The sequence below is a fragment of the Aotus nancymaae genome, unplaced genomic scaffold (assembly GCF_030222135.1).
Source record: "Aotus nancymaae isolate 86718 unplaced genomic scaffold, 86718_ANA_hifiasm-v0.15.2.pri h1tg000057l, whole genome shotgun sequence".
In the NCBI taxonomy this organism is placed as follows: domain Eukaryota; kingdom Metazoa; phylum Chordata; class Mammalia; order Primates; family Aotidae; genus Aotus; species Aotus nancymaae.
In genome coordinates, this window is record NW_026988471.1 from 32,541,209 (window position 1) to 32,567,150 (window position 25,942).

The 25,942-nt window shown below is 38.7% G+C and overlaps 1 protein-coding gene across 1 annotated transcript; it reads right to left on the bottom strand.

Annotated features, from left to right (window-relative positions):
* Nucleotides 1-5,716: 5,716 nt before the first annotated feature.
* Nucleotides 5,717-21,436, bottom strand: FAM98A (family with sequence similarity 98 member A). The gene is made up of 8 exons (XM_012475458.3): nucleotides 21,287-21,436; nucleotides 17,619-17,767; nucleotides 14,412-14,546; nucleotides 10,395-10,579; nucleotides 9,300-9,380; nucleotides 8,627-8,743; nucleotides 7,595-7,762; nucleotides 5,717-7,509 (listed from the first exon to the last, which is right to left on the bottom strand). The coding sequence occupies exons 1-8, from the start codon at nucleotides 21,337-21,339 to the stop codon at nucleotides 6,847-6,849; spliced, it is 1,551 nt and encodes a 516-aa protein (XP_012330881.1). The 5' UTR covers nucleotides 21,340-21,436; the 3' UTR covers nucleotides 5,717-6,846.
* Between the last annotated feature and the right edge of the window lie 4,506 nt (nucleotides 21,437-25,942).

Consider the following 25,942-nt stretch of genomic DNA (forward strand, 5'->3'; position numbering starts at 1 on the left):
AGATTACAGGTGTGACCCACTGCACCCAGACTATTTTGTTTTTGATGGGAAAATAAAAGGGTGCCCAATGAGAGGGAATGTTCCAAAGGGACATAAAAATAATTCTGTGGCCAGGCACAGTGGCTTACGCCTGTAATCCCAGCACTTTTCGAGGACAAGGCAGGCAGATAACGAGGTCAGGAGATCAAGACCATACTGGCCAACACAGTGAAACCCTGTATCTACTAAAAACACAAAAAATTAGCCAGGTGTGGAGGCTCACGCCTGTAATCCCAGCACTTTGGGAGGCTGAGGCAGGCAGATCACCTGAGGTCAGGAGTTCAAGACCAGCCTGACCAACATGGAGAAACCCTGTCTCTACTAAAAATACAAAATTAGGCAGGAGTGATGGCACATGCCTGTAATCCCAGCTACTTGGGAGGCTGAGGCAGTAGAATCCCTTGAAGGCGGAGGCAGAGGTTGCAGTGAGCCAAGATCGCACCGCTGCACTCCAGCCTGGGGAGCAGTGAGACTCTGTCTCAAAAAAAAAAAAAAAGAATTCTGTAACATGAGCCAATGACTCACTCCCTTTGTTGTCCTTAACAATGCTGTCACAGAGCAGCTCTATTCTACGCAGTCACACGCTGAATACTACTGAAAACATTTCATTAGAAAAAAAGCTAAAATACAAAAGCAGACTTGAGCATCATGTTTTACTGTTTAAAAAAAAAAAAAAGCAAAAAGATGCAGAGCGGATTGCCCATCATAGATTCTGTATGTGTGGGTACTCAGGGTATCTTAGGCTGTTTTGAAGTTGTAGGAAGGGGAAATAATTGGGTGCTATGCCCTTCTTTGCAACATGTGTTCCAAACCTGAACCAGGAGGAGTAAAGAGATTTCTCCCTGAGATTGTGCTTAGGAAGTTCCTGAATATTAGCTATCTCTGTATTGATGATAATAGCTAAACACTGAGTATATATTATGTGCTATACATTGTGGTAGGTATTTTACAGGGATCATCACAATCCTCCCAGCTCTTCTAAGAAGGTGGGAATTACTTTCACTTTAGAGACTGGAAGATGATGGGTTAAATAACTTACTCAACATCATGTAGCTAGTGTACCAGACTGCCTCCTGGTAATTTAAATGAATTGTTAGGCAAGTATTTACTGTATCCACTCATTGCTCTCAAATTTTAACATGAAGCTTCTAGAACTAGAGTGGTCCCTTGGTATAAATGAGATTAGTTCCAGGACCCCTGAACTAACGCATACACCAAAATGCACACATACTCAAGTCCACGGTCAGCCCTGTGGAACCCACATATATGAAAAATCAACCCCTCCCTATACAGAGGTTTTGCATCCTGTGAATACTGTATTTTCCAGCAGATTTGGTTGAAAAAACTTTCTCATATAAGTGGACCTGTTGTTCAGGGTCAACTATAATCTCAATTTATGATTTCTTATCTACTTCTTTCTTTGAAGTCCAAAACACTGGTCTCATTTTTATTCTGAAACTGCTCTTGAAAATGCCACAATAAAAAGCAACACAAAAACACCACAAAACATAATGGCTATTTTTCAACTCTAGTTGTTGAATTTCTTCATAGCGCCTGGAATTGTGCATTACTGAGCTCTGGAGCCACATGGCCCTAGGTTTATTCCAGCTCCCCTACTTACTAATTATATGGATGTGGGCAAGTCTTCTCAACTATCCTGGCTTCATACTCTTTACATGTGAAAAGAGGGGTAATAGTGCGTGTGTTGCTCTCAATAAACAGTAATAACAGTAACAAATTACCACTCTTACCACTGATCCTAAGCTTCCATGCCACTGTTCTCTAGGTGTCCTTCTTATTCTGTGACCCTGCTCCATCTATTCCTTAACAGATTATTCCTTAAGATCCTATCCTTGATCCACTGCCCCTTTCCTCCCTTCTTGGATGGTTTAATTCAGAATCATTTTTTCTGATGAAATGTTCCAATGCAAAAATCAATAGATGTTGATCATTCCCAAACTTCTATCTCCAGGCATTTTCTGGAGTTTCAGACTGAAATCATTTCCTCCAACACACCTTTTCCCTCTTCTTATAATTTCGATTTCAATTGGTAGTTCATCATCCACTCAATCACAAACCAAAACAAAACCAAACCAAGGTTCACACTAAATTTCTTGCTCTAATACACTCCTATAACATTTGCCTCCTACATAATTCCCAAATCTGTCCCTTCTATACCTTTACTATTTCTACTACATTAGCTTAAGCTCTATGCTTCTGATTTCAATCTTTTCCCTCCTCGAGTCTATCCCCTCTTCTTGAGCCAATAATTTACATAGAACCAAAGTTGAATATGCCATGTTATTGGTATACTACCGTACACAAAGTAGGTCCAAGTTACTCAGGACGGCATGAAGAGGCCTCTATTATCTGACCCCTGAAATCTTTACAATTTCTGCCAATTTCCACCCCATATAAGCAATACAGAAACAACACGCTCTCCTAGTACCCACACATTATTTTCACTAGTATTTATGCTACAATTATCTATGTTTTTGGCTCTGTCACTAGACATTTCTAGAGGCAGGGACCTCCTACCTCAGCCCAGCCCAGTGCTGCAATATAGCAGACACTCATTTTTATTGAACTTAACTGCAGGCTTTTCCCTTTTTTTTTCTGAGACAGAGTTTCACGCTGTCGCCCAAGCTGGAGTGCAGTGGTATAATCTCGGCTCACTGCAACCTCCCACCTCCTGGGTTCAAGCCATTCTCCTGCCTCAGCCTCCCAAGTAGCTGGGATTAAGGCGCCTGCCACCACACCCAGCTAATTTGTGTATTTTTAGTAGAGACGGGGTTTGGCCATGTTGTCCAGGCTGGTCTTGAACTCCTGACCTCAGGTGATCCACCCACCTCGGCCTCCCAAAGTGCTGGGATTACAGGCGTGAACCACCACCGTGCCTGGCCAGAACTTTTGTCTTCTTGAATAAATTATAACTCAATTTAACAAACAACTGATCATTTTGAGAGATTCCCCCCCCACAAGATTCCCTGCCCTACCCAGATTCCTAGGAAACAGTGTTTTTGTTTGTTTGTTTTTCTAATGCTGCCCTGCCACCACCTCTTTATTTACATTTAGTGGACAGGAAATTATTTACTGTGGAAGTTCTCATACCAACAGTTGTGTTTACAACCACAAATCTGCAGATGACTAAAATTATGAAAGGGGAAAAGTGAGCTGAAACACTGACACGCATACCTGTTTCAATCAGTGATCTGAACCCTAGAAATACATTAGTGTATACAAATATGGAAACAACAACAAAAAAAGCATTTCTAGTTATTTCCATGATAATGATGAATGAGAGAAACAAGAAAAACAGGAAAAAAAAAATAAGTCATAAAATGCTAAGTATTTAAAAACAAATAGATCAAATGCTACCCAAATTACCTAAGGAGGCAGGGGGATGATCAAATAAAATAAACATCTTTAAAATGTATTTTCAAAAGGATGTAATACAGGTAGACAAAGTATCCAGAAAGATATAATGGGCACAATCTAAAAATATTTAAATGTAAGAAAGAAGGTAATCTGGGCACTGGGAAATCAATTAAGTATATATAGAAATGATTCAAATGACTTGCCTCAGCAAGAATTTGTCTATTCTATGTCTGCCACAGTTGCATACTAGATTAGTTTGGATCTAGAGCAAGAAATAAAAATGACAGTGGTACATCTTTAATAGTTTTCATAGAGAATATTGACATTCTAGTTCCTGGTAGTAGGAGGAAACAGGACATTAACAAAAGGTACCATCTGTCTCACTGTATCCATTTTAAGAGATAACAGTTTAAGATTTCACATGTTAAAAATTCTCTCCTGATATTTTTCCTTGTTTCTCTAAGACATTCTCATATGCCCTATTCCAGTAAATCATTATTTACTACCAAATTAAGGTTAAGAATGTGTATAAGATCAAAAGATACTCTTTATACAAAACCTAAGAACTTTAAGATAAAAACAAAACTAACAGGTGTTTTGAAATATCCTTTTTCTAGAGGACTTCATCTATGTTCAAGAGAAAAAACTCAATTCTTTTATGGTTTCAGAATGGGGAAGGGCAGGGTAGGAACAAAAAATGCTGGTAAGGTTCCAGAGAAAAGGGAACACTTATACACTGTTGGTGGTAGTGCAAATTAGTTCAACCATTGTGGAAAGCAGTATGGCGATTCTTCAAAGAGCTAAAAGCAGAACTACCATTTGGCCCAGCAATCCCATTACTGGGTATACATCCAGAGGAATATAGATCATTCTACCATAAAGACACATGCATGCATATATTCACGGCAGCACTATTCACAATAGCAAAGACATAGAATCAACCTAAATGCCCATCAGTGACTGACTGGATAAAGAAAATGTGGCACACATACAACACCATAAAATATTACATGGCCATGAAAAAGAATGAACGCCCATCTTTTGCAGGAACATGGCTGTAACTGGAGGCCATTATGCTTAGCAAACTAACACAGAAACAGAAAACCAAATACCAAATATTCTTATTTGTAAGTGGGAGCTAAATCATGACAACCCATGAACACAAAGAGGTAAACAACAGATGGGGGTCTACTTGAGGGTAGAGGGTAGGAGGAAGTAGACGAACAGAAAAGATAACCATTGGGTATTGGGCTTAATACCCGGACAGTGAAATAGTCTGTATAACAAACCACTGTGACACAAGTTTACCTACATAACAAACTTTCACATGTACCCCTGAACATAAACTTTTTTTAAAAAAAATAATAATGTGGGAAGAAAATCTAGTTTGAAGTGGGAGATGCAGATTTCAGGAAGAAATGCATCATTTGCTTATTACATGCTTATATTTGAAAAAGCAATCTATTAACCATAAAGATAAATCAAAATTATATTTTTCAAAAGAATGAAACCTGTATTCATTGTGCAGTCTGAGGCTACGAAACAGATCAAAGCAAATACTAACCTAAATATGAATACATCCTAAAGATACGATAACCTTGACAATGTTATTCTAACAGGAAATCTTATATAGACATACTTATTGAACAGTTTAAAGAAACCAATACAACATTCAAGACAACTTAAAACTTTAATGATAAAACAGTTGAAATTGTCTTCAAATTTGAACATTTTAAAATAATCATAAATGTTGGCTGAAAAATAAACAGGTAAAGTTAAAAGGATCAATGTGGGTTTTAAAAGATGGTTTTAGTTACCAGAAGAATATGCTTGCCTCAGTAGCAAGTAGATTATTTCAAATGGCATGACACGAGTTGATTCTTTAAAAAAGTTCAATTTAGTAGTATAAAGAAAATACAACTTCTCTTTTAACAAACATATTTATAATTTCAGTTAATTCCTTTTAAGAAAAAAGTCCCCCAATCTTAGGAAGAATGGAGAAACAAAGTAACACAAAAAACCCTAAAAACTTAGACATTGATCTTTGCTTAGTATGTGTAGCAACAGCTACACCCAGTGGCCAGAGATGAGTAATGACGGTTTCTAGATAGATTGTTTTAAAAGGAAAACCTGGAGCGAGCCATTTTTCCATTTACTTAAGGTTTTAGGATAAGAGTCACCTTTCACTAACATTAGGTTTTAAGGAAATACAAGAATCTTTGGGAACAAAAGCCTTAGCTCAATAGTTTGACACAAGAGTCCAGAATAATGCAGTAGCTAAAATAAAACTCAAAGCAAAGAGAGAACTTAACAGATACTTTATTGCTCACCTTTCACACAAAGCACACCTCCAGCCATTTTCTTTCACAGCTTGACAATGTTTACATATACAAAAACCCAGCAAGAAGCATCATGTCATGTAGATTTCAGTAAGGGAGAATGTAAAACATCGACTCAGCCAGGCTTTTGTTTTCTGCAGCAATAATAAAGGGCCTCCTGCACTTGGCAAAAATCTGTCTTAACTTTGTAGTGCATTTCTTCCATTACAAAAAGTCTCCTGCCTAAAGCAAACTAACTTGTATTTGCTGAGCCAGTGGTATTCACTCATGCATAAAACAAATTTCGGTTTGCTGTTTCTTCTAGCAAATTTCAAGTAAAAATAAGGTTGAAGGAGGAATTTGTTTTGGATGGATGCAGGTCAGTTTGAATTGCTATACTTAACTAAATGCCTACATGTACTATAGATTCACAATTTAGTTTGCTTTTTTATAATCTTTATGGATTTTGGCCATGTTCAAGGTTTTCAGTTGAGCATATGATACAGTATTCCATCAACAAAATAAGGCTACTGAATGTGCTATCTGCAGAAGAGCTCATTTAATAGGAACTGACCTAGAGGTTCTATCACGAAGCACATGTGGCATAACACCTCTGAATAAAAAGCCAACTGGGGGCAGAACTGTGCTTGGAAAATAGGCATTGGAATACTTTAAGCAAAACACATATAAATGGATTATTAATATGAGGAAGGTTTCCTAGTAGTAAATCTAAAAAAGTCTAGGCGAATCCTCATTTTCAAAACTGCATATTGAAAACATGAAAACTACTCATTCAAGTAATTTCTTCAAAAAAGTATGCATGTTCTGACTGTGGAATTAGTCTACTGGTCAATTAAAGGCAATTTTAATCACCTTTTAAAAAATTTTTCATAGAAAGGAGAGATGTTATGTGTTTCTCAAATAAACAGCATTATGTAAGTCCAATAAAAAAATCCAACAGAATTGAATGAAGACCTACAAATGCTTATGCCAAGCAGGAATCTGCCTGCCACCTGTGGTCTCACATTAATTCAAAATAGGTGCTGAATTCAGGATTCTGAAACTAAGTTTCTATTACTTGAGCTCTAGCAAAATGTAAGGTTTGGTAGCCTCAACTAGTATAATGTCTTCCCTGTCCAAATCCAGAATGATTATACTGATAACCTCCATGCTGGAAATGCTGTTCAAATTGACCCCCTTGGTGATAATTCTGGCTCCCTCTTCCTCCCCAGCCTCCTCCCTGACCTGCACGACCACCTCGCCCTCCACGACCACCTCGCCCTCCACGACCACCACCACGATCACCATGGTGCCCGCCATCTTGGTATCTATTGTCCTGCTGGTAGCCACCACCCTGGTATCCACTTCCTGTATATGAAGATGTCTGGAAGCCACCATAACCTCCACCTTGATAGCCACCACTGTGGCCACCATGATAGCCACCTGGTTGGAAACCTGAATCTCGATAACCACCATCTTGGTAGCCACCTCCTCCTCCACTCCCTCCATCTGTCCAGCCTCCTTGATGCTTATTTCCTCTTCCTCCCCCTCGGCCACCATGGTCATAGCCACCACGTCCACCTCTCCCGCCTCCTTGTTCATGACCTCCTCGTCCTCCATATGAGGAATGTTCATAGCCACCTCTCCCTCCTCCTCGGCCTCCTGTTTGCTGCTGGGGGCCATCTTGCCTCTTCTGCCATGGTGGCATCTCTGGGGGTGGAGGTTCGATTTCATTGGGTCTACCACCTCTGTCAGGCACCCTGCCCATCAACACCTACAGAATAGGAAAGGTATTTTAAACTTTTATTTTATGAACAGAAATAAATGCATTTGGAAAAAATTAAAGGTACTCTAATCACCTTATTGATCGCACAGGCAGTCTTTTCTCTGATAGAGCCGCTGCTTGTCCTTAAAATCTTTGACAAGTCCTGTCTTGCAGCCAAAAGATGGGCAACAGAAATAGTACTTTTAGGGGATAAGACCGAACGTTTCGGCTGGTAAACCTTGGCTAATTTTTCTGTCTGACTCTGTTGAAAGAAAAGCGTTGAAAGAGAAATGTCGATTTTCAAAATGACATAAGAAACACATATTAAATAAGTTAAAGGTCTCCAAAATATCTGATAAAGATATTTACTAGGCTCCAGATGGTAGGAAAAGTTAATACACTCACTACTGCTCCTACCTAGTCAAGCACTACCTTAAAAGTACAGCTGCCAGACTTGTTGACACAACAAGGAGTGACAGGGGCTGTGGGGGCAGGGGTAGAGTGGGAGGGCTTCCCTTTAGGGTTAGGAAGCCAACATGATAAAAAGGTTCCCCCCTCACAGGTCTCAGATCAAACATACTCATTTTCTCTATTTAAATATAAGAATGTAAAGTTATTTCAACAATTTTGCTTTTAATTTTCCTATCTTTGGTTTCTATGAGGTAATAAATATCTGTTGAATGACCAAGGTCTTTACCTGGATTATCTCATTTGGCTGAAATAAAACTTAAGTCTTACTAGAATTCTCCAATTCTCTAGAAATCATACTAAATCCAGTATTTCTAACTTCCATTAGCAAATTAAATTGTTAGCTTGAAGTAAACAAATAATTTGAAATCAATTTATTATTTTAGTAATTTTCAAATAACTCCATTTCTCTCAAAAACAGGTACTTCCAATAATAACTATAAAATTCAGATTTGTTAAAAAATAGAAAATTGAAAAACAAATCTTTTCATTATTGCTGAATAGTTGAAAAGAGCCGCTACTCAGGAACTCACTAAGGAAAAATCCCAATGTGTGTCTTCTATGTATTTCTCCCATAGTTTCCACATATCTAAACTGTTTATATGTTTAGGGATCATGTCTATAAATAGTCTGCTCTTTTAAATTATTTAACGTGTACCTTAGCTCTGTCAGACCAGCCAAAAGACTGTACAGTGACATCCAAACGTTTTATTAGCAGCTTTCTCCGGACTTCATATTCATTGGCTATGGCTTGGTTAATTGCTTCTATCTTTTCCTAAAGCAAAATTAAAAAGACAAGTTAGAATTTAAATCTCCTTGATCCTCTATCCCCACAGGGGGCAGAAACTGCGTCTGTGTCATTCATAACTGAGATCCCAGCATTTAACAAAGTTATTATTCCACATAATACACTAACAATTAATGAAGCTATAGGCAACAAAAAGCTGATTCTCAAAACATAATGAAGAATATATGAAGGACACAATTCTTATTTATCTCTCCCATAATTTATTGTGTGAAGCTCGGCTCAATGAAGTTTTTGGCTTGAAGGGAATCCAATTGGCAACAAGAAACAGGTATCATACTGAATTTCAGTTTACTTATATCAGCTGTGTGAAATATTTACAGATTATGACATAAGTGCTTCTAATCTCACACAAATAAAATTATTCTGCAGAAATCCTGAGATTCACAAAATGATTCTAAGGGTGTTCAACTAGAAAACTATGTATTAGAAAATATAACTTAAAAATCACAAAATGTAAGTGTTGACATGAAAATCCTAACTCTGTAGTTCTTTACAAAGTTTACTCAAGATGATTACTACTCACCCAGTGGGCTGGTCCCATTGGCTTCTTCAGTAAAGGCTTTCCCACATGATTAGGTGGAACTTTTGCTAACGTTTCCTTTAACTGACACAAAAACATGAATAAATGAATAAAAACTCTAAAAGTCAAACATCCTCATCTTCCCAATTCCCATCATATCTTGCCATCAAAAGAAGATTCCTGACAGAGGCAAAGGTGGAGGATGTTTTGAAATGCAAATGTAAAAGACCCACAGGATAAAGACACTCACTGGTCCCACTCCTGAAGCCTACAGAAGTCCTTCATTGCACCTAGAACAGTGCCTGACAACAGTAGGCACTCAATGAACATTTGCTGAATGGATGAATGAACACACAGGAAAATATGGACTATGGATACACTGCTGCTTCCCTGTAGAGTTCAGCCAAATTTGTGCATCATGGTGCTGGTCTACCCCACAATGCAAATGTACCAATTCTTAAGAATCCAGCAGATAAGCATATAGGAAATAACTCTGCTATAACAAATACCATTCTCTTCTACTCATTTTTTTGTTAAAATTGCTTGTTCCTAATTAATTATATAGAAAATCTTAACTGATAATCTGTGGTATAAATATAATTCTAATTTCTTTTCACATACTAGATTATGTTAGCAGTCAACAAATCAGTTTGTCAACTGAAGCATGAGACTTGAAGTGACTGGATTAAAAATAAAAAATATTAACATCCTTTTCTGTCCAGTCAACGGGGAGCAGGGTGGTAACATTTAATGATAAAGACCTTAAATTGACTGTATCAAAGTTCAATGATAAAATAATTTTTAAAAGGACTGAAATCTTAATCCTTTTTACATTATATCTAGCTTACTTTAGCTTACAAACCAGTGTAGAATTTCCTTTTTGAAAAAGAAACATGCTAACATGTTTTTAGGAAAATACTAAAATACTAATTTATCTTTAAGGCATCTAGGATTTAAAACCCAAAATTCATTTTGTAACAATTACTTAATAATATGCACATTAGATTCCCATTAAGAGAAAGTAAATTAATTGCTTCATTTCAAACAAATGTAGGACTATGCCTTTAATACACTACAATTTGGTACTAAAGGTCTTACTTTTTTTTCAATCCCGCTGAAGAATTGGAACATAGTTATATTGGCTGGAGGTTTGGACATTCCTAGAGCAATACATATGCCTTTCAACTCTTGAAAGACCTCACTACCGCCTCCTTCTTGAGCTTTTTTTGGAGGAGCATTCACACAGAGCATTCTGGCAGCTTCTAGTTCTGAGATGAGGTATGCTGAAGTAAACAAAATAAGATTTCAAAATGAGATACAGCTATAGTTATAGTCATAAGTCTGGAGTCACAACTCTATAGACCTAATGATATGTAACTTTTAAAGCTGCAAGAATGGATAAAAACAAGAAAGAAAAACCACTTTTACCTGCAAATGAAATAAGTTATAAACTGGTTATGCAATTCAGGTATTTAAGCGATACGTAATGCTTAAAGGTTAATTTAAAAATAAGCAATTCTCCTTTGAAACCAAAGTCTCAAGGTAAGTAACATCTAAAAATTTGGATTCTTGAATTCCAGTATTAAGAAAGCTCCAGAACAGGGGTTGGCATCTGTTAAAAATTTTGCAAACGGTGGCAAGTGACCAATTTTTAATGATAAATTTTTTTATTTTTTACTTCTGACTAGTTGTGAGCATCAGTGATACAACTACCTTGCTCTCTTGTCTCCCAATGATTAGGTAGCCTGTCTAGAAGAGGTGTGAAACAACATTTATAAGTTAAAGCTTAAGTTACAGGAGAAGCAGGAAGGCACCCCAAAGTTCCTTTCCCAGGGTCTCCAATTCTTACGTTGCCCTCTGGCTGTTCAAAGAGATTCCTCTTGCATCTATATTCTTCTCAGGACTCCCTTCCCCCTACCTTCCTCAACCCATTCCCTTCAAAACAACAATAAAACTTTCAAAACACTTCTTGGCATAGTCCCCTTCATGTCAATATCATTCCCTATGTGCTTTCAGCTTGGTATAATGAGGGCTGCAAACTGCTTCAGATAATTTAGTTGAAGGTATAAATATTCAATCCCATTCCTTTAACCTTCCCAAGGACATTTCAATTTTTATAAAAGATCATTAAGAATCATTTGAATCTTAGGATTTCAGGTTATGTGACAAAGTGAGACTCTTCTGACAATGTAACGAAACCAGTTTTGGAAAAAGATATTTTCAAGGCCCTTAGGGTCCTATTAGAAGTAGAAAAAAAGTCAACTTGTGTATCAAATTTCCTATACCCAAAATGTAATCCTAGAAGGATAGAGGCCATAATTTTGGCAAATCATTTCTGAAAGGCTGCCAACTCCTGTTCTAAAACAATAAATACAGCTAAGTTTCTGGAAAGGTCATACTAAATGGGTTTGACACTGTAAAATCTTAACACGTTCCATACTGCAAACTGTATTTATGAGTTAAAAACATCCAAACAGTAACACCCCACTGTTATGACAATAACCACTGTTTCTGTACATAAGGTTTTATTAGAACACTGCCACACTCATTTATATATTGTCTATGGCTGCTTTCATGCTATGACAGCAGAGGTATGTAGTTGTGACAGAGAATGTAAGGCCCACAAGCCAAAAATATTTACTATCTGGCCCTTTCAGAAAAAGTTTGCCAACCCTTGTTCTAGAAAATCATATACTTATATGATTTAACATGTTGGTTATGTAAATTTGGGATAACATAGTTCAGGTATTCACAAAATTAGGTCACCGATAATTACTGTGAAAAAACTTTAATCATAATTAATGTGTTCAAAGCATTGGGAAAGGCACTGAAGATATAATTTTTTAAAACATCAAAAAGATTATCCCTTCCAACAATCTAGTTAGGAATAAAGAATATATGCAAAAATAAAAGATGAATAGTTCTTCATCTACTAGGAACTCAGATATCTTACTTAATTTACATAAGGGAAACACTGAGAATCATAAAAGGCCAATGAAGAGCCAGAGTCTTTAATCTGACACTAGAGTTTTTCAGCTGCTCATTCAAAGGCTATTCTATTTTACCAACAATTCTAATGAGGCTGGTTTGTTTCCCCCCTAAAACACAATGTGATAAAAGGTTTGAATTAGTGAGGTAAGGGTGCTGGAAAAGTAAAATTACAGCATCCAGATGTGACAACTGATACTTCGAAAGATGAGAACTATTTACACAGACCAAGTACATGTAGGTAAATGCTACAATGAAAGAGAGGTTACAAACTGGGGAGAATATTTTAGAAAGGGAGAAATGGCAGAAGCAATGATAAAGAGGGAAACAGTGTGTATGTGTCTACGTATGTATGAAGAATATAATAAGTGAGTGACCTCTAGATGATTTAGTCATTTAATTGAAGAGCAAATAGTTGTATATTCTTGAAAAGCTTTTGAGGTGATAGCACATTAAAATAAAGTCTAGAATTATGACCCTGATCCAAAATAATGTTCACTGAAGTCTGCTTAAGAAACAGAAAAGTGGGCCAGGCGCGGTGGCTCACGCATGCAATCCCAAGCACTTTGGGAGACCGAGGCAGGTGGATCACAAGATCAGGAGTTCTAGATCAGCCTGACCAACATAGTGAAACTTCGTCTCCACTAAAAATACAAAAATTAGCCAGACATGGCAGCACACGCCTGTAATCCCATCTACTCAGGAGGCTGAGGCAGGAGACTCGCTTGAACCCAGGAGGTGGAGGTTGCAGTGAGCCGAGACTGCACCACTGCACTCCAGTTTGGGCAACAGACTGAGACTCCAAAAAAAAAAAAAGAAAGAAAGAAACAGAAAAGTGTAAAAGGCATCTTATATTTACATTCAAAGTGGTTTTTATAAGTATCAGTGCTAAAAAGACCAAACTCTGAGCTCTTTGGAAGAATTAGCTATTCAGGATCATAAGTAAGCATTCCACACAGCTATTATTTTCCTAGGTAGATAACATATCCTAAGTGCCAAATATTGGTAAGGATAAGCAATGCTATAAAGGAATTATCAGCTGAGTACACTGCTATTGAATCAGTTACAGAAATTATTCAATATGAAGAATATTAAATAAATATGTAAGAACTACCAGCAGCAATATCAGTAACTAAAGCAACTCCTAACCTTATGTGCACATTCCCACAATAACAATCAATTGACAGACAAAGAGGAAGTTACAAAAGTGATTCTGGAATAACTTAGTGCCTAAGTATTATGGCTATGAACACTTCTTTTTTTTCCACTGAACCTTAAAAACTGAAGTTGCATCATTTTTCAGAAACCATAATAGAGTTGTAAAGACAAAGTATTTTTAAAACCCTCTGAATTGTCTGTCATAATGAGAACTATTAATAGCTAATTAACCAAAGCTTAATGTAAATGTGCTTCAGAATGCTACATAAATTCTGAGTTAAGACTATAGGTTATATTTATTGGAAAGTTTATAGAAGGCAATAAAATTTGTGAGTCTACTTACTGTTTTTCAGTGTGAAGAGACAAAACAGAAGTATGTAAAAAACATGGAAAGAACTTTTCATAAAAATTGTATTTCCCAGAATGGTAAGTACAAGAACAATCCAAGTAATATTCCAGAATATTTACAAACGAAACCAAAATCCCCAATTACCCAACCACAAAGAAATAGCAACAAGACAAAATACTTCACATTAATCATTAACTGTATCTACTATTATAAACATTTACTCTCCTCAAAGAAATTAATTTCTAAACACAATCTCCATTATTTCCATACTATCTTCCTAGTATACTTAAAAACGTGCTTCTAGTCTAAAATACAAAGGTTTAATGATCACACACTTGAGCAACACTCCAGCACTACCAGTGATCACATTAGGAGAAGCACAACAGCCCGAGTACCACTGAAGCTGAAATACTGAACGAGCATCAATTACAGAAACAATAATGCTACCAGTGCACGTCTACCATCAGCTCCTAAATTGGAAATTTAAGAAAGTTTTCTTTTAAAATGAATTTTGAATTATATCCATAATGAAACAAACAAACAAAAAACATGATCAGTTTATTAGTCATGGAAAACATAAACAGAAAATAACAGCTCTATTCCAGTATCCATGAACTTACTGAGCAAGAGAAGGCAGTTCTTCTGAATGAGAAGGCGCTTGGTCACATCGCCAGATGTCAGTGAAAGATACGGGCAGTTCATCTCCCCTAGTAGCCCACTCACCTCAAGCTGGAATTCTTCAGCTTCACTTGGACCTTTTAAGAATTAAAATAATCTTATTTAATCATAAAGATTGTTCTTCCATTAGCATAACAATTATTATATACATGTAAAATTTTTAACAGGATTTTCATAACTTGAGTTTCTTTCCCTTCTAATTTATCCTTTCTTACACCACTACAAATCTTTTTTTTTTTCTTTTTTGAGATAAGGTCTCTGAGGCCCAGGCTAGAGTGCAGTGGTGTGATCCCAGCTCAATGTAACTTCAAACTCCTGGGCTTGAGGGATCCTCCTGCTTTAGCCTCCAGAATAGCTGGGCCTACAGGTGTATGCCACTATGCCTGGCTATTTAGAAAATTTTTTTGTACAGACTGGGTCTCACTGTGTTGTCTAGATTAGCGTCAGACTCCTGACCTCAAGTAATCTTCCCACCTTGGCCTCTCAAAGCACTGGGATTACTACAGGCATGAGCCACAGCACCCAATCTAAAATTTTCTTTCTCAAACAGTGTTCATTAGGTCATTCCCTTATTTGAGAGTCTTTAATGGCTCCCTAATTTCTCCCTCATCTAATCTAATTTTTTCTCTCTGCTTTCAAAGATTCTTCATAGCTGCTTAGGTTTACCCTTCCCAGCACATTTGGCTATAATCACCTACTTTCCCTCCACAGATATTCCCTCTGTTTGTTCCAGGCCAGTCTCCTCATTGTCCCATGAATACCCGGTCTCATTTCCACTCTTTGCCTTCATTTAAGTTATTCCCTGTGACAGATACGCCCTCTACTCTCTTCCCCTCTAGCAAATCCCACCCATCCACCAAAGCCCAGTGGCCTTGCTCCTTGATGAAACTTTCCTTAAATACCCTTGTACTTGCTAATTTCTTCTCTCTATGAACCACAGAATGGTTCAGCATTTATGTACTGTGCTTGGCCGAGCATGGTGGCATATGCCTGTAATCCCAGCACTTCAGGAGGCCGAGATGGCTTGAGCTTAGGAGTTCAAGACCAGCCTGGGTCACATGGCAAAACCCCATCTCTAAGAAAAGTAACAAAAATTAGCCAGTCGTCATGGCACATGCCTATAATCCCAGCTACTAAAGAGGCTGAGACTGGAGAATTGCTTGAACCTGGGAGGCAGAGGTTGCAGTGAGCCCAGATCGCACCACTGCACTGCAGCCTAGGTGACAGAGTGAGACCTTGTCTAAAAAACAAACAAACAAAAAAGGACTGTACTTATCTCCAGTTGTTTCATTTGTGCCTAACATTCCCAGTTAGACAAAATTTGAAGACAGCAAACATGACTTACAGTCCTGTATGCCCATAGCATATTAAAAAAAAAAAAAGCATTGAGTTCACTGCATGAAAAAGGAAAAACAAAGCTCTTTCTTCATTATTTTTTATTGTTCTCTATTCAATATCATAAAGGAGAAGAAATTAACAAACTTTGAGAGAGTGACTCGACCACCTGAGTCCATTTTCTAATCTGTAATACAATAAGACTACATTATGAATGTTTTACAAACTGTCATCTGTGAGCCCCTGAGTTCCACAGAGCTCTTTTAGAGGCAGCTGAGAGGAGGAGGAGGAAAGAGTTGGCTTAAAGGTACCTCATCGCTACTTTGTTAAAACACCTTTTCACCTGTTTTATATGATGGCTTCTGTATCATGTTTCATTTGAGAAAAAGGGGCTCCAGGTTAAAAATAGGTATCATCTAGTACTGGTGTTTTCAAAGGTTCCTACAGTCTCTGAAACATTTGGTAAAGAGGTAGTATAGCACAGTGCTTAAGTGCACTGGCTCAGAACTAGACTACCATTCTGGGGTTGAACTACAGGATGACCTCAGGCAATGTATTTAAATTCTCTAGGCTTTCTTGTTAAAGGTTTAACAGTAATAAAACCTGCCTCATAGGGTTGCCCTGAGGTTTAATGAGTTAACACGTATGAAGTGTTTAGAACATAGTGAGTACACAATAAATGAAAGCTGCTGCTATCATTGTTACACTATACTCTTCTTAATAACTAGAACTGAATGCAACTAACACATACAAGTACACATTAAATATACTAGCATGGAAGCCATCATCCTCTGCAAACTAATACAGGAACAGAAAACCACACACCACATGTTCTCACCAATAAGCTGAACAATGAGAACACATGGATACAGGGAGGGAGAACAACACACACCAGGGCCTGTTAGGGGGGTGGAGGGCGAGGGGAGAGAACTTAAGAGGTTGGGTCAATAGGTGCAGCAAACTACCATGGCACATGTATACCTATGTAACAAACCTGCATGTTCTACACATGTATCCTGGAACTTAAAATTTTTAAAATATATATATACTAGCATGCAAGAAGGTGAGCTCTTCAAAATGCAATTATGTGGAAAAAAAGGAATTATATGGATAGCACTCCATAAGGGTGGATTAACAGGTAAGTATTTTCCTTGATCTCCTATTATAGGTTTACCTACAGCAAGAAGGAACCAGATGGTGGAGGGTCAGATTCATGCTTTTGCCTCTTTTGCAGTGTCGACAAACTAGTGCAACAGTGAAAATAAAATTGGCAAATGCAGAACAGCCCTTAGGCCCATAAATTTGATTGTCCTGGGTCTCACTGTGATGTATCTAACAATGCATTCCTATGATAAACAAAATGTCTTAACAAAGTGTTCCTTTCTCCCCAAGCATAACAGAATAATAATATATTTACTCTACATGCTATAGATGCTTCTAAAATCTGGTAGTCCTAAAAGAAAAACATCCCAGTATCTAGCTATAGCCATCAATCTAGGATCTTACATTTCACATCTTACAAAATATAGGAAGGTCATATATTCTATGCTTGTGGTCTCCATTTTTTCTGTATCTCAGTAATAGGGTCTTTTCAGCCTCCACAAATTTTTAAGTTACATGACTTTATTCTGATATTTCAACTTCCGAATCACCTCTAAAAACAATGGAGGGAAAGAAAATCTTGGCTCCTTTACAAATTTTTCTTTATATTTACAAAAAACTTGGAACTTTCAGCTTTAGTACTGATAATGTTCAGCTGACAGTACCTCAATATTATTTTTATACTTTGTACTTAAAAGTGAATGTTTACTTACTGTTAGTTGCTTGCACATTTTCCTCTAGTTTACAGAGCACTCTTAATTCAGACACCAGCCAAGCACACAGTTTGGTAAACTCAGGGGAACTGGCTCCAGCAGAGACTGCCTGAGAGAGCGCTCCATCTTCCAACAATGGGCCCTTGTAACTGGTGAGTAAGAAATTATATTTCAGAAGAAAATACAATCCCACCTAATATATTGCAGATAAAACATATCTATGTCTTATTTATATAAGCAATTTAATAAAGATAAGTTATGTGATCAATTATAAATGGGTAAATATAAACAAAATTTTGAACTATACTGAACCATTAGAAAAAGAAGCTAAATAGTAGCTGTATTTCAACCTTCAAAACATAGGTTAGTATTTAACAGAATTGCATATACTACTAAATTATGTCAACTTCTGTACATTTACTAAAAGTTTTCATTGTAAAAAGGTTTATTTTCTTACTGTAACTGAGTATTAAAAGCAAATTAACAAGTAATAGCTAATTATACTGTAGCTTATTATTTCAGAAATAAAACTTGTTATCTTTCCTAGAAATTTTTCAGAAAACAACTAGGTTAGGTTTTTATTTTATTTTTAGATAAAGTCTCGCACTGTCACCCAGGCTGAAGTGCAGTGAAGGCACATGCCACCAAATCTGGCTAATTTTTAAATTTTTTATAGCGATAGGGTCTTACTATGTTGCCCAGGCTTGGTTAGGTTTCGAGTGTGTGAGTGTGTATGTGTGTGTGTGTTTCATTTTTTTTTAAGACGGAGTTTCGCTCTTGTTGTGCAGGCTGGAGTGCAATGGTGTGATCTGAGTTAATTGCAACCTCCACCTCCTGGGTCCAAGTGCTGCCTCAGCCTCCCGAGTAGCTGGGACTACAGGCATGTGCCACCACGCCTGGCTAATTCTGTATTTTTTATTTAGAAGAGATGGGGTTTCTCCAAGTTGGTCAGACTGGTCTTGAACTCCTGACCTCAGGTGATCTGCCCGCCTAGGCCTCTCAAAGTGCTGGGATTACAGGCATGGGCCACCATGTCCAGTCTGGTTAGGTTTTTAATGATTTCCTTTAAAAGTTAAAACTTTCCAGTTAACCATTTGTATAACTTTTATAAATTTAATGACCGTTAAGACTAGTAAGACATTCTAGTACCAGAGAAATGTCAAGGTTAGTTTAATAACCATTGGCCAGTTAATGAACTGGGGCATCTGAATCCTAATCCTTTGTAAGTAATTCTAATGTAATTTTTAAAAATTTAAAAATGTTCAAACGTTCACAAAAGATGATAGTCATAATGAACTCCAATCACCAATATTCTAAAATTTAAGATTTTTGTCACTCCAAGTAATCATATACATATTATTCATATTGTTTTATATTCTCTTAAATATTGATAATAACACTTATTCAAGATGATTCAGTAAAGATGCTTGATAATATAATGTTTAGAGATACAGATATGTTAGAGAAATGATAGTTCTCAATCCCTTTAAAATACGATTATAGGTTTATAGAGTATATGCAACAGAATGAAAAAAATCATACACAAAAAAACGAGATTACATGTAGTCTGGCATCTAGATTTACAAACTACATATTATTAGATACCAGAATCAAAAGACTAGGCCTAGAAGTTTCTCCCTGTGTTTCACATTTAGGCTTCATTAGTTTATTCAACAAGTAGTTAGTGAATTCCTACTGTGTGCCAGGTAAGAGATTAAAGAGTCATTTGCGGGATTAGTGCATACGCCTGTAGTCCCAGCTACTCTGGAGCCTGAGGTGGGAGGATCGCTTGAGCCCAGGAGCTGGAGACCAGACTGGTCACCAGAGACTGGTCACCAGAGAGAGATCTCATCTCTTAATAAATAAATAGAAAAGGTAGTTATTTAATTATAACATTTCCCAGTGAATCCTTGAAAAGTACATTTCAATTAATTAAGACTGACTTTTAATGTCTGAACGCCACCACAATAAGTAATGTTAAGATGTATAATAGTTTTTGGAAAATCCATTGTTTACATTACAATACATCTCAAGTATTTATGTGATTACAATTATTACAGTAACAATTACTTGTATAGTACCCAAAAGAATAAAAAGTTTTTTAAAAAAGGAGGGAAAAAAGAGACAATGGGAAGAAACAGCATCTGTGGCCAATTCTTAAGTGACCACCATCCGTGCAGAAAGACTGTATTTAATTAAGGTCTTCCTATTCCCTTTCATTCCACTCTTCCTTCAGTACTACTGTGTCATTTATTTCAGAAAGAAGCTTCTAAGACTTCATTTCCTTTCCCAGTGAAGGGACCCTCCTCAGGGCTCCTCACAGCATATTTTCCCAGTACCCTGTGAACCCTTCTTCCACCTCACTTTGTACCCTAAGTACCCAACACTGCCACAAAGCAACTGTTCCTTAAAAAGGCCTAATGAATGAATGGTTTCATGTGTGAACAGGCAATTCGGTCTGAGACGTCAACTAAAGAGATTATTTTGCTGAATGACTTTAACATGTGCCCTAATGAAAGAAGCCCCCTAAAGTCTGGAATATTTATGAAAATTCAAAGCAAGTTTCCAAGAAAAGAACAATGGTTATTTCACTTTGACAAAGAAAGATGATAAGCACGACTACTTCCTTTCCTAAAAATTTCTACTAGGGTAGTAAATTATTCAAATAGGCAGACTTTGGGAATCCTCAAGGTGTTTTTTCCTAAAGAAAGGTTTCTCTCAAAGATTTCCTTGTTGTGGAAACACAAGAGAGAGTTTTGATAAAGAACTTGTTACTTGGCTAGCAAAATCTGTACTTTTTCTGATACCGTACCTGTAGGTAAACATCTAATCATATAATTTGTTTCTGGAACCACATTTAGCCCAAGAGGTTCCACGTTCTCAAGTTTAATAGAGTACACTGATCTGGGTGACCCAGTGAGATAACAAACCCTATTTCCAGCTTCTAGATCCTGTTGAATTATGGTTGAATAACTATCAGGAGGAGGAGAGACAAAATGCAAAACAAATATGCAGGTTCTTCGTGGGTGAAGACGACCCTGGTCTAATGGGGCTCAACGAGGCAGAGTGTCACAGAATCAAGGGAAACTGCCGTTGGTTCCCAAGGAGGTGGTGATAGGTTAGATGCACAAGTGAGCTGGCTAGCGGAACAGATGCAACGCTCATACATGTGGCTTAGGGAAGCCTGGGTGCATGCAGAGATGACTGGGCAAACGAGAAATTTTGAGAGAAGTGGGGTGAGGTAGGAGTAGGGGCTCAAGATGGGAGCAGGAAATTTGGAGAACAAGTAGGAAAGCAGAATCAACTTTGGCAAATTTAGAGTTGGAGGGTTAAGGGTAGGGCAGGAGGATGAAGCCAGGAGAGAAGCTCGGGGAGTGGGGGTGGCGAGAACCAGAGCCCAGACAATGACACGCATGACTGACAAACGCTGCGGGTAGCTCGGCTGCAGGAAGCACCGGGCAGGCCTAGAGGTGTTGGGATTGGAGGACCCCGAGGTAGCAGTGCAGACAGTGGACGTGGCATTGGGGGTTCCAGGGCCAAAGGGAAGAGACAGCCAGGAGCCACGGGGTGCGGCGTGGAGAGGCAGGTGTCTCAGACTGGGGTGCTGGAGGTGTTCCCAGGGGGCCGGCAGTGTAGGGCTTGGGAGACCCGTGACCTGGCAGTCTTACCCTAGATCTTCCAACGACTCCAAGATGTCAGTTTCCATGAGGTCACACTCCATGCTACTGTGGTATTCAAATTTCCGAGTCGTCAGGCTCCCCTCTTCGCCGGCAACGCGTACACTCGCGCATGCGCGACTTCCCCGGAACTTCCAAATCGACAGCTGGCGCCTCAGCTCCCGCACTGCGCATGTCCGGAGCGTGCGCAAGAAACTTGGTCCCACCGACTGCCCCACCCCTGCCAGCTAAGGAATTGTAGGGCCGCGCAGTTTTGCACATGCGTGTTACTGGATAGTGAAGCCAGCCGCCAAAGAAGGGCAGGAGGACAGGCTGCGTGGCAGCTGGGTGTGGGAACCACACGAGGGGGAGAGGTCTCGGCTCTCTTTATTGGGTGTACGCATGTGCGAATCTAGGGGGCGAGGCGGGCAGGGAAGGAGCTTGGAAGGAACCTGGTGTCGGAACTCGAGTGGAGTCGGCTGTGAAACCGAATCTCTGCATCCCAGACAGGAGATCCGGTGGCTCTTCGTAGTGTGCCGGCATGTGCTAGCCTTAGCTTGCGGGTGGGTCATTTGCCCAGGACTGGGGTAGACGGCCCAAGTGCACACGGCAGATAGCGAGACATTTTATTTCCTTGTGGCTGCAGTGGCTTTATTTCAGGGTTAGGAAGAGTCAACTTTCCTTAGACAATGGATATTCAGAAAGTTGGGTCCTTTACCCCCATGCGGTCTCTACCTGATTTCTAAAGCCCTTCCCAGACACTAAGCATGTTATTTTAAGGATAAGTGGGAGCCTCACTCTATAGCAAATTGAATAGAATATATTTAAATCCAAGTAGTTTAGACAGTGAATAAACTTTTTGGCTGTACTGCCATTGCTTTTGACATTTGCCCGGGTGAAACATTGAGTTCACGATGTGTTAAGATATCTTGGCAGTTAATGAGTGTGTGCTTAGAAATTATTGAAAACTGCCCGAGCTGGGTAGCTCACGCCTGCAATCCCAACACTTTGGGAGGCCGACGCGGGCAGATCACAAGGTCAGGAGATCAAGACCATCCTAGCCAACATGGTGAAACCCCGTCTCTACTAAAAATAGAAGTATTAGCTGGGGATGGTGGCAGGTGCCTGTAATCCCAGCTACTCGGGAGGCTAAGGCAGGAGAATCGCTTGAACCAGGTAGCCTGAGGTTGCAGTGAGCCGAGATCGCGCCACTGCACTCCAGCCTGGCGACAGAGTGAGACTCCGTCTCGAAAAATAAATAAAGAAAGAAATCATTGAAAAATGAGAAATTGTTTTCAAAGTGGTGGCGTATTTAGAAAACTGTATTTAACCATAGTTGGCATACTGTTAAATAGTGTAGACATTTAATAAAAATTTTCATGTTGATACCAGTTGATTTTATTCTGTGGTTCTCAAGCATTTTCGTGCCTGATGGATAGATGTTCCTATCCTTAGTAGTACCATTTTCAGTTCCTTATTTTGCATCTTCTGAAGTGGGGGTAGATTTTGTGCACTCACTGTGTGCACTTGATATGGCCCTACTCCACTGACCCACATTTCGATGCAGCCGCCATAAGGCTGTGTAAATATTAGTCACATTCTACAGATGAGGACAATAAGGCTGAGGGGCTTAATAATCTTCAGAGATTTTTTTTTTTTTAAGACACTAGACACGCACATCTTCAGAGGTATTAATGCCTGTAAGTATGGAACTAGATTTTGAGACCGAGACCTATCTGAATCCATATTCCTTTTTATTTGACCAAATAAGGATTTATATGCAGGATGTGCAAAGAGGAAAATTTAGCTAGTTGAATTTGTTTAAACTTGTATATCTTGTACATAATTACCTTATAATAATGGAATAATTACTTTCCTCATAGGGTTGTTAAAGGTGCTAAACAAAAAGTAATGCTTAATACAAAAATCAGTTTTGAAAGAAAAAGGTTTTCATTCTTGACTCACTTTTGATGTTAGCTGCAACGCAATATTAGTGAATGAACGAGTGATGACTTCCCTAAGACTATTAGTATTCCCTTTCTTTCTTTTTTTAAAAAAATCCAGCTTTTGCAGGAATAGTATTCTCTTTCTAATGCATATCGTTAGCTTAAATGAAGAATTGCTGATATGAATTCTTTATGTATTATTGTTTAAAGTAATTCTACAATGGCTTTCTCTGCAATTAAAAAAAGGTTTTAAATATCACTTAAACAAAATTGTGTTCCCTAGCAAGCAGGCTCAGAAAGAAAAAAACAATTGTCATCATTTTAATGGGATCTACTAGGAATCTTTTGCATTTTATTTAGAAATTATTTATGTTTATATTGTAACCTGATATCTGAAGACCTCTTTCAAGCTGAGTTTACTAGACTGAAAGGGACAATGATTTGGGAATTAGGAAGCTCTGGTTTTTGCATCAGATCGGTATAAGAAGGAATTTTCTTACACTTTAAGAGTAGTCTTAATTAGGTTCAGAGGTGATGAGCTTCCGGTCTAGAAGGTGTTCACCTAGAGGCTGAATAATTACTTGAGAGAATAGTTACTCTTGTGAGAAGGCACACCCACAAGTGCCAGCACACACCCTTTTACTGAAGACTTTGATTCTAGATTCTTTCTCAAAAAAGAATATAAAATACCAGATCAAAACCCTTCTAGGGCCTGGTGTGGTAGTTCAGACCCGCAATCCCAGCACTTTGGGAGGCTAAGGCCGGAGGATTACTTGAAGCCAAGAGTTCAATGTCGGCCCAGACAACATAGCAAAACCCTGTCTCTGTTAAAAAAAAAAAAAAAAAAAAAAAATTAATTAAAAATGACTTCCCAGTGGTACCCAAGTGAGAAAGAGGAGCAGGGGATGGCAGCACCAGCAGTAAGCCTGACGTATCAGGGCCTCACCACTCATTGCAATGAGCTTGTTTTGGGGCTTCATTGGTTTCTTCATACCTTGGTTCATACCTAGGGTCCTAACCAGAAAGTTATCATTACCATGTTGGTGACCTGTTCAGTTTGTTGCATTCTCTTTTGGCTGATTGCAATTCTGGCCAACTCAACCCTCTCTTCAAACTACAGGCGAAACATGAAATCATCTGGTATCTGAAGCATCATTGACCTTGAAGAAGACAGGCTTTACGGTGCTCAATCTTTGCAGTCATGAGAAACGAATTCCATCTAGATGCAAAATCACCTCCAAACCACACCACTTTTCTTAACTTGCTTATTTTGGGCATCAGCTGCCTTAAACATTCACACCACATTTGAATGTCTAACACAATGCAGCATTTTTTCTTCAGCTTTTTTATGCTTTAATGAATTATGTGGCTATTTCACCTAAACTGTGCCAACTCCTTAAAATGATAATGCACTCTTCTGAGAAAGAAGATGCTTTTCTTCTGAGAAATACGTTACTCTGTCCTTGGAATCTGTGTATTTGTAGATGGCTCCTGCCTTCTGACAACATGGGAATCAGTGAACTGTTTAGAAAGTGCTGCCTGACAGGACCAGTGGGGCAAGTTTACAAAGTGCTGCCTGACAGGACTCCAATGGGGCAGTCAGTAGGAGAGCACATTCACAGGAAAGAGCTCTCCCAACAGAATCACACCAAAATTATGTCTTCCTTCCTTCCTTCCTTCCTTTCTTTCTCCTTCTTTCTTTCCTTCCTTCCTTTTCTTCTTTCTCTCTTTCTTTCTCTTTTCTCTCTCTCTCTCTTTTTTTTTTTTTTTTTTTTTTTTTGAGGCAGAGTTTCACTGTTCTTACCCAGACTGGAGTGCAATGGCGTGATCTCGGCTCACCGCAACCTCTGCCTCCTGGGTTCAAGCAGTTCTCCTGCCTCAGCCTCCCGAGTAGCTGGGACTACAGGCGCGCACCACCATGCCCAGCCAATTTTTGTATTTTTAGTAGAGACGGGGTTTCACCTTGTTGACCAGGATGGTCTCGATCTCTTGACCTCATGATCCACCCACCTCGGCCTCCCAAAGTGCTGGGATTATAGGCATGAGCCACCGCGCCCGGCTCTTTCCTTTCTTTCTAACAAAGTTTTACTGTGTCATACAGGCTGAAGTGCAGTGGTGATCTCGTAGCCTCAACATCCTGGTGATCACTTCCAAGTGATCCTCCTGCCTCAACCTCCCAAGTAGCTGGGACTACATGCTCAGGCCACCATGCCTGGCTAATTTTTTAATTTTTTAGTACAGATGGTTTTGCCATTTTGCCCAGGCTGGTCTCCAACTCCTGGGCTCAAGCAATTCACCCACCTTGGCCTCCCAAAGTGTTGGGATGACAGTCATGAGCCACTGCCCCTGGCCCAAGCTATATTTTCAGTATGAATTTCTAATTTCTGCCGTCTTTTGAAATAAATCATGTTTCTGTTTTCTGTGGATAAAATGAAATATAAAATAAAGGTGTTCTAGTATCCATCTTTAAGGGAGACTGGTTACTGTCCATATTCTTACTGCTGCTGTTACAAATTACCACAAATGTAGAGGCTTAAAACAAGACAGATTTGCTGGGCGCGGTGTCTCACGCCTGTAATCCCAGAACCTTGGGAGGCCGAGGCGGGTGGATCACGTGGTCAAGAGATTGAGACCATCCTGGTCAACATGGTGAAACCCCGTCTCTACTAAAAATACAAAAAATTAGCTGGGCATGGTGGCACGTGCCTGTAATCCCAGATAG

Coding starts and splice junctions, on each gene's coding strand:
- FAM98A (XM_012475458.3), bottom strand. CDS start 21,339: ATGGAGTGTGACCTCATGGAAACTGACATCTTGGAGTCGTTGGAAGAT. Junction 10,580..14,411: donor GAACTGCCTTCTCTTGCTCA/GTAAGTTCATGG, acceptor TGTTTACTTCAG/CATACCTCATCTCAGAACTA. Junction 7,510..7,594: donor CTGCCTGTGCGATCAATAAG/GTGATTAGAGTA, acceptor CCTATTCTGTAG/GTGTTGATGGGCAGGGTGCC.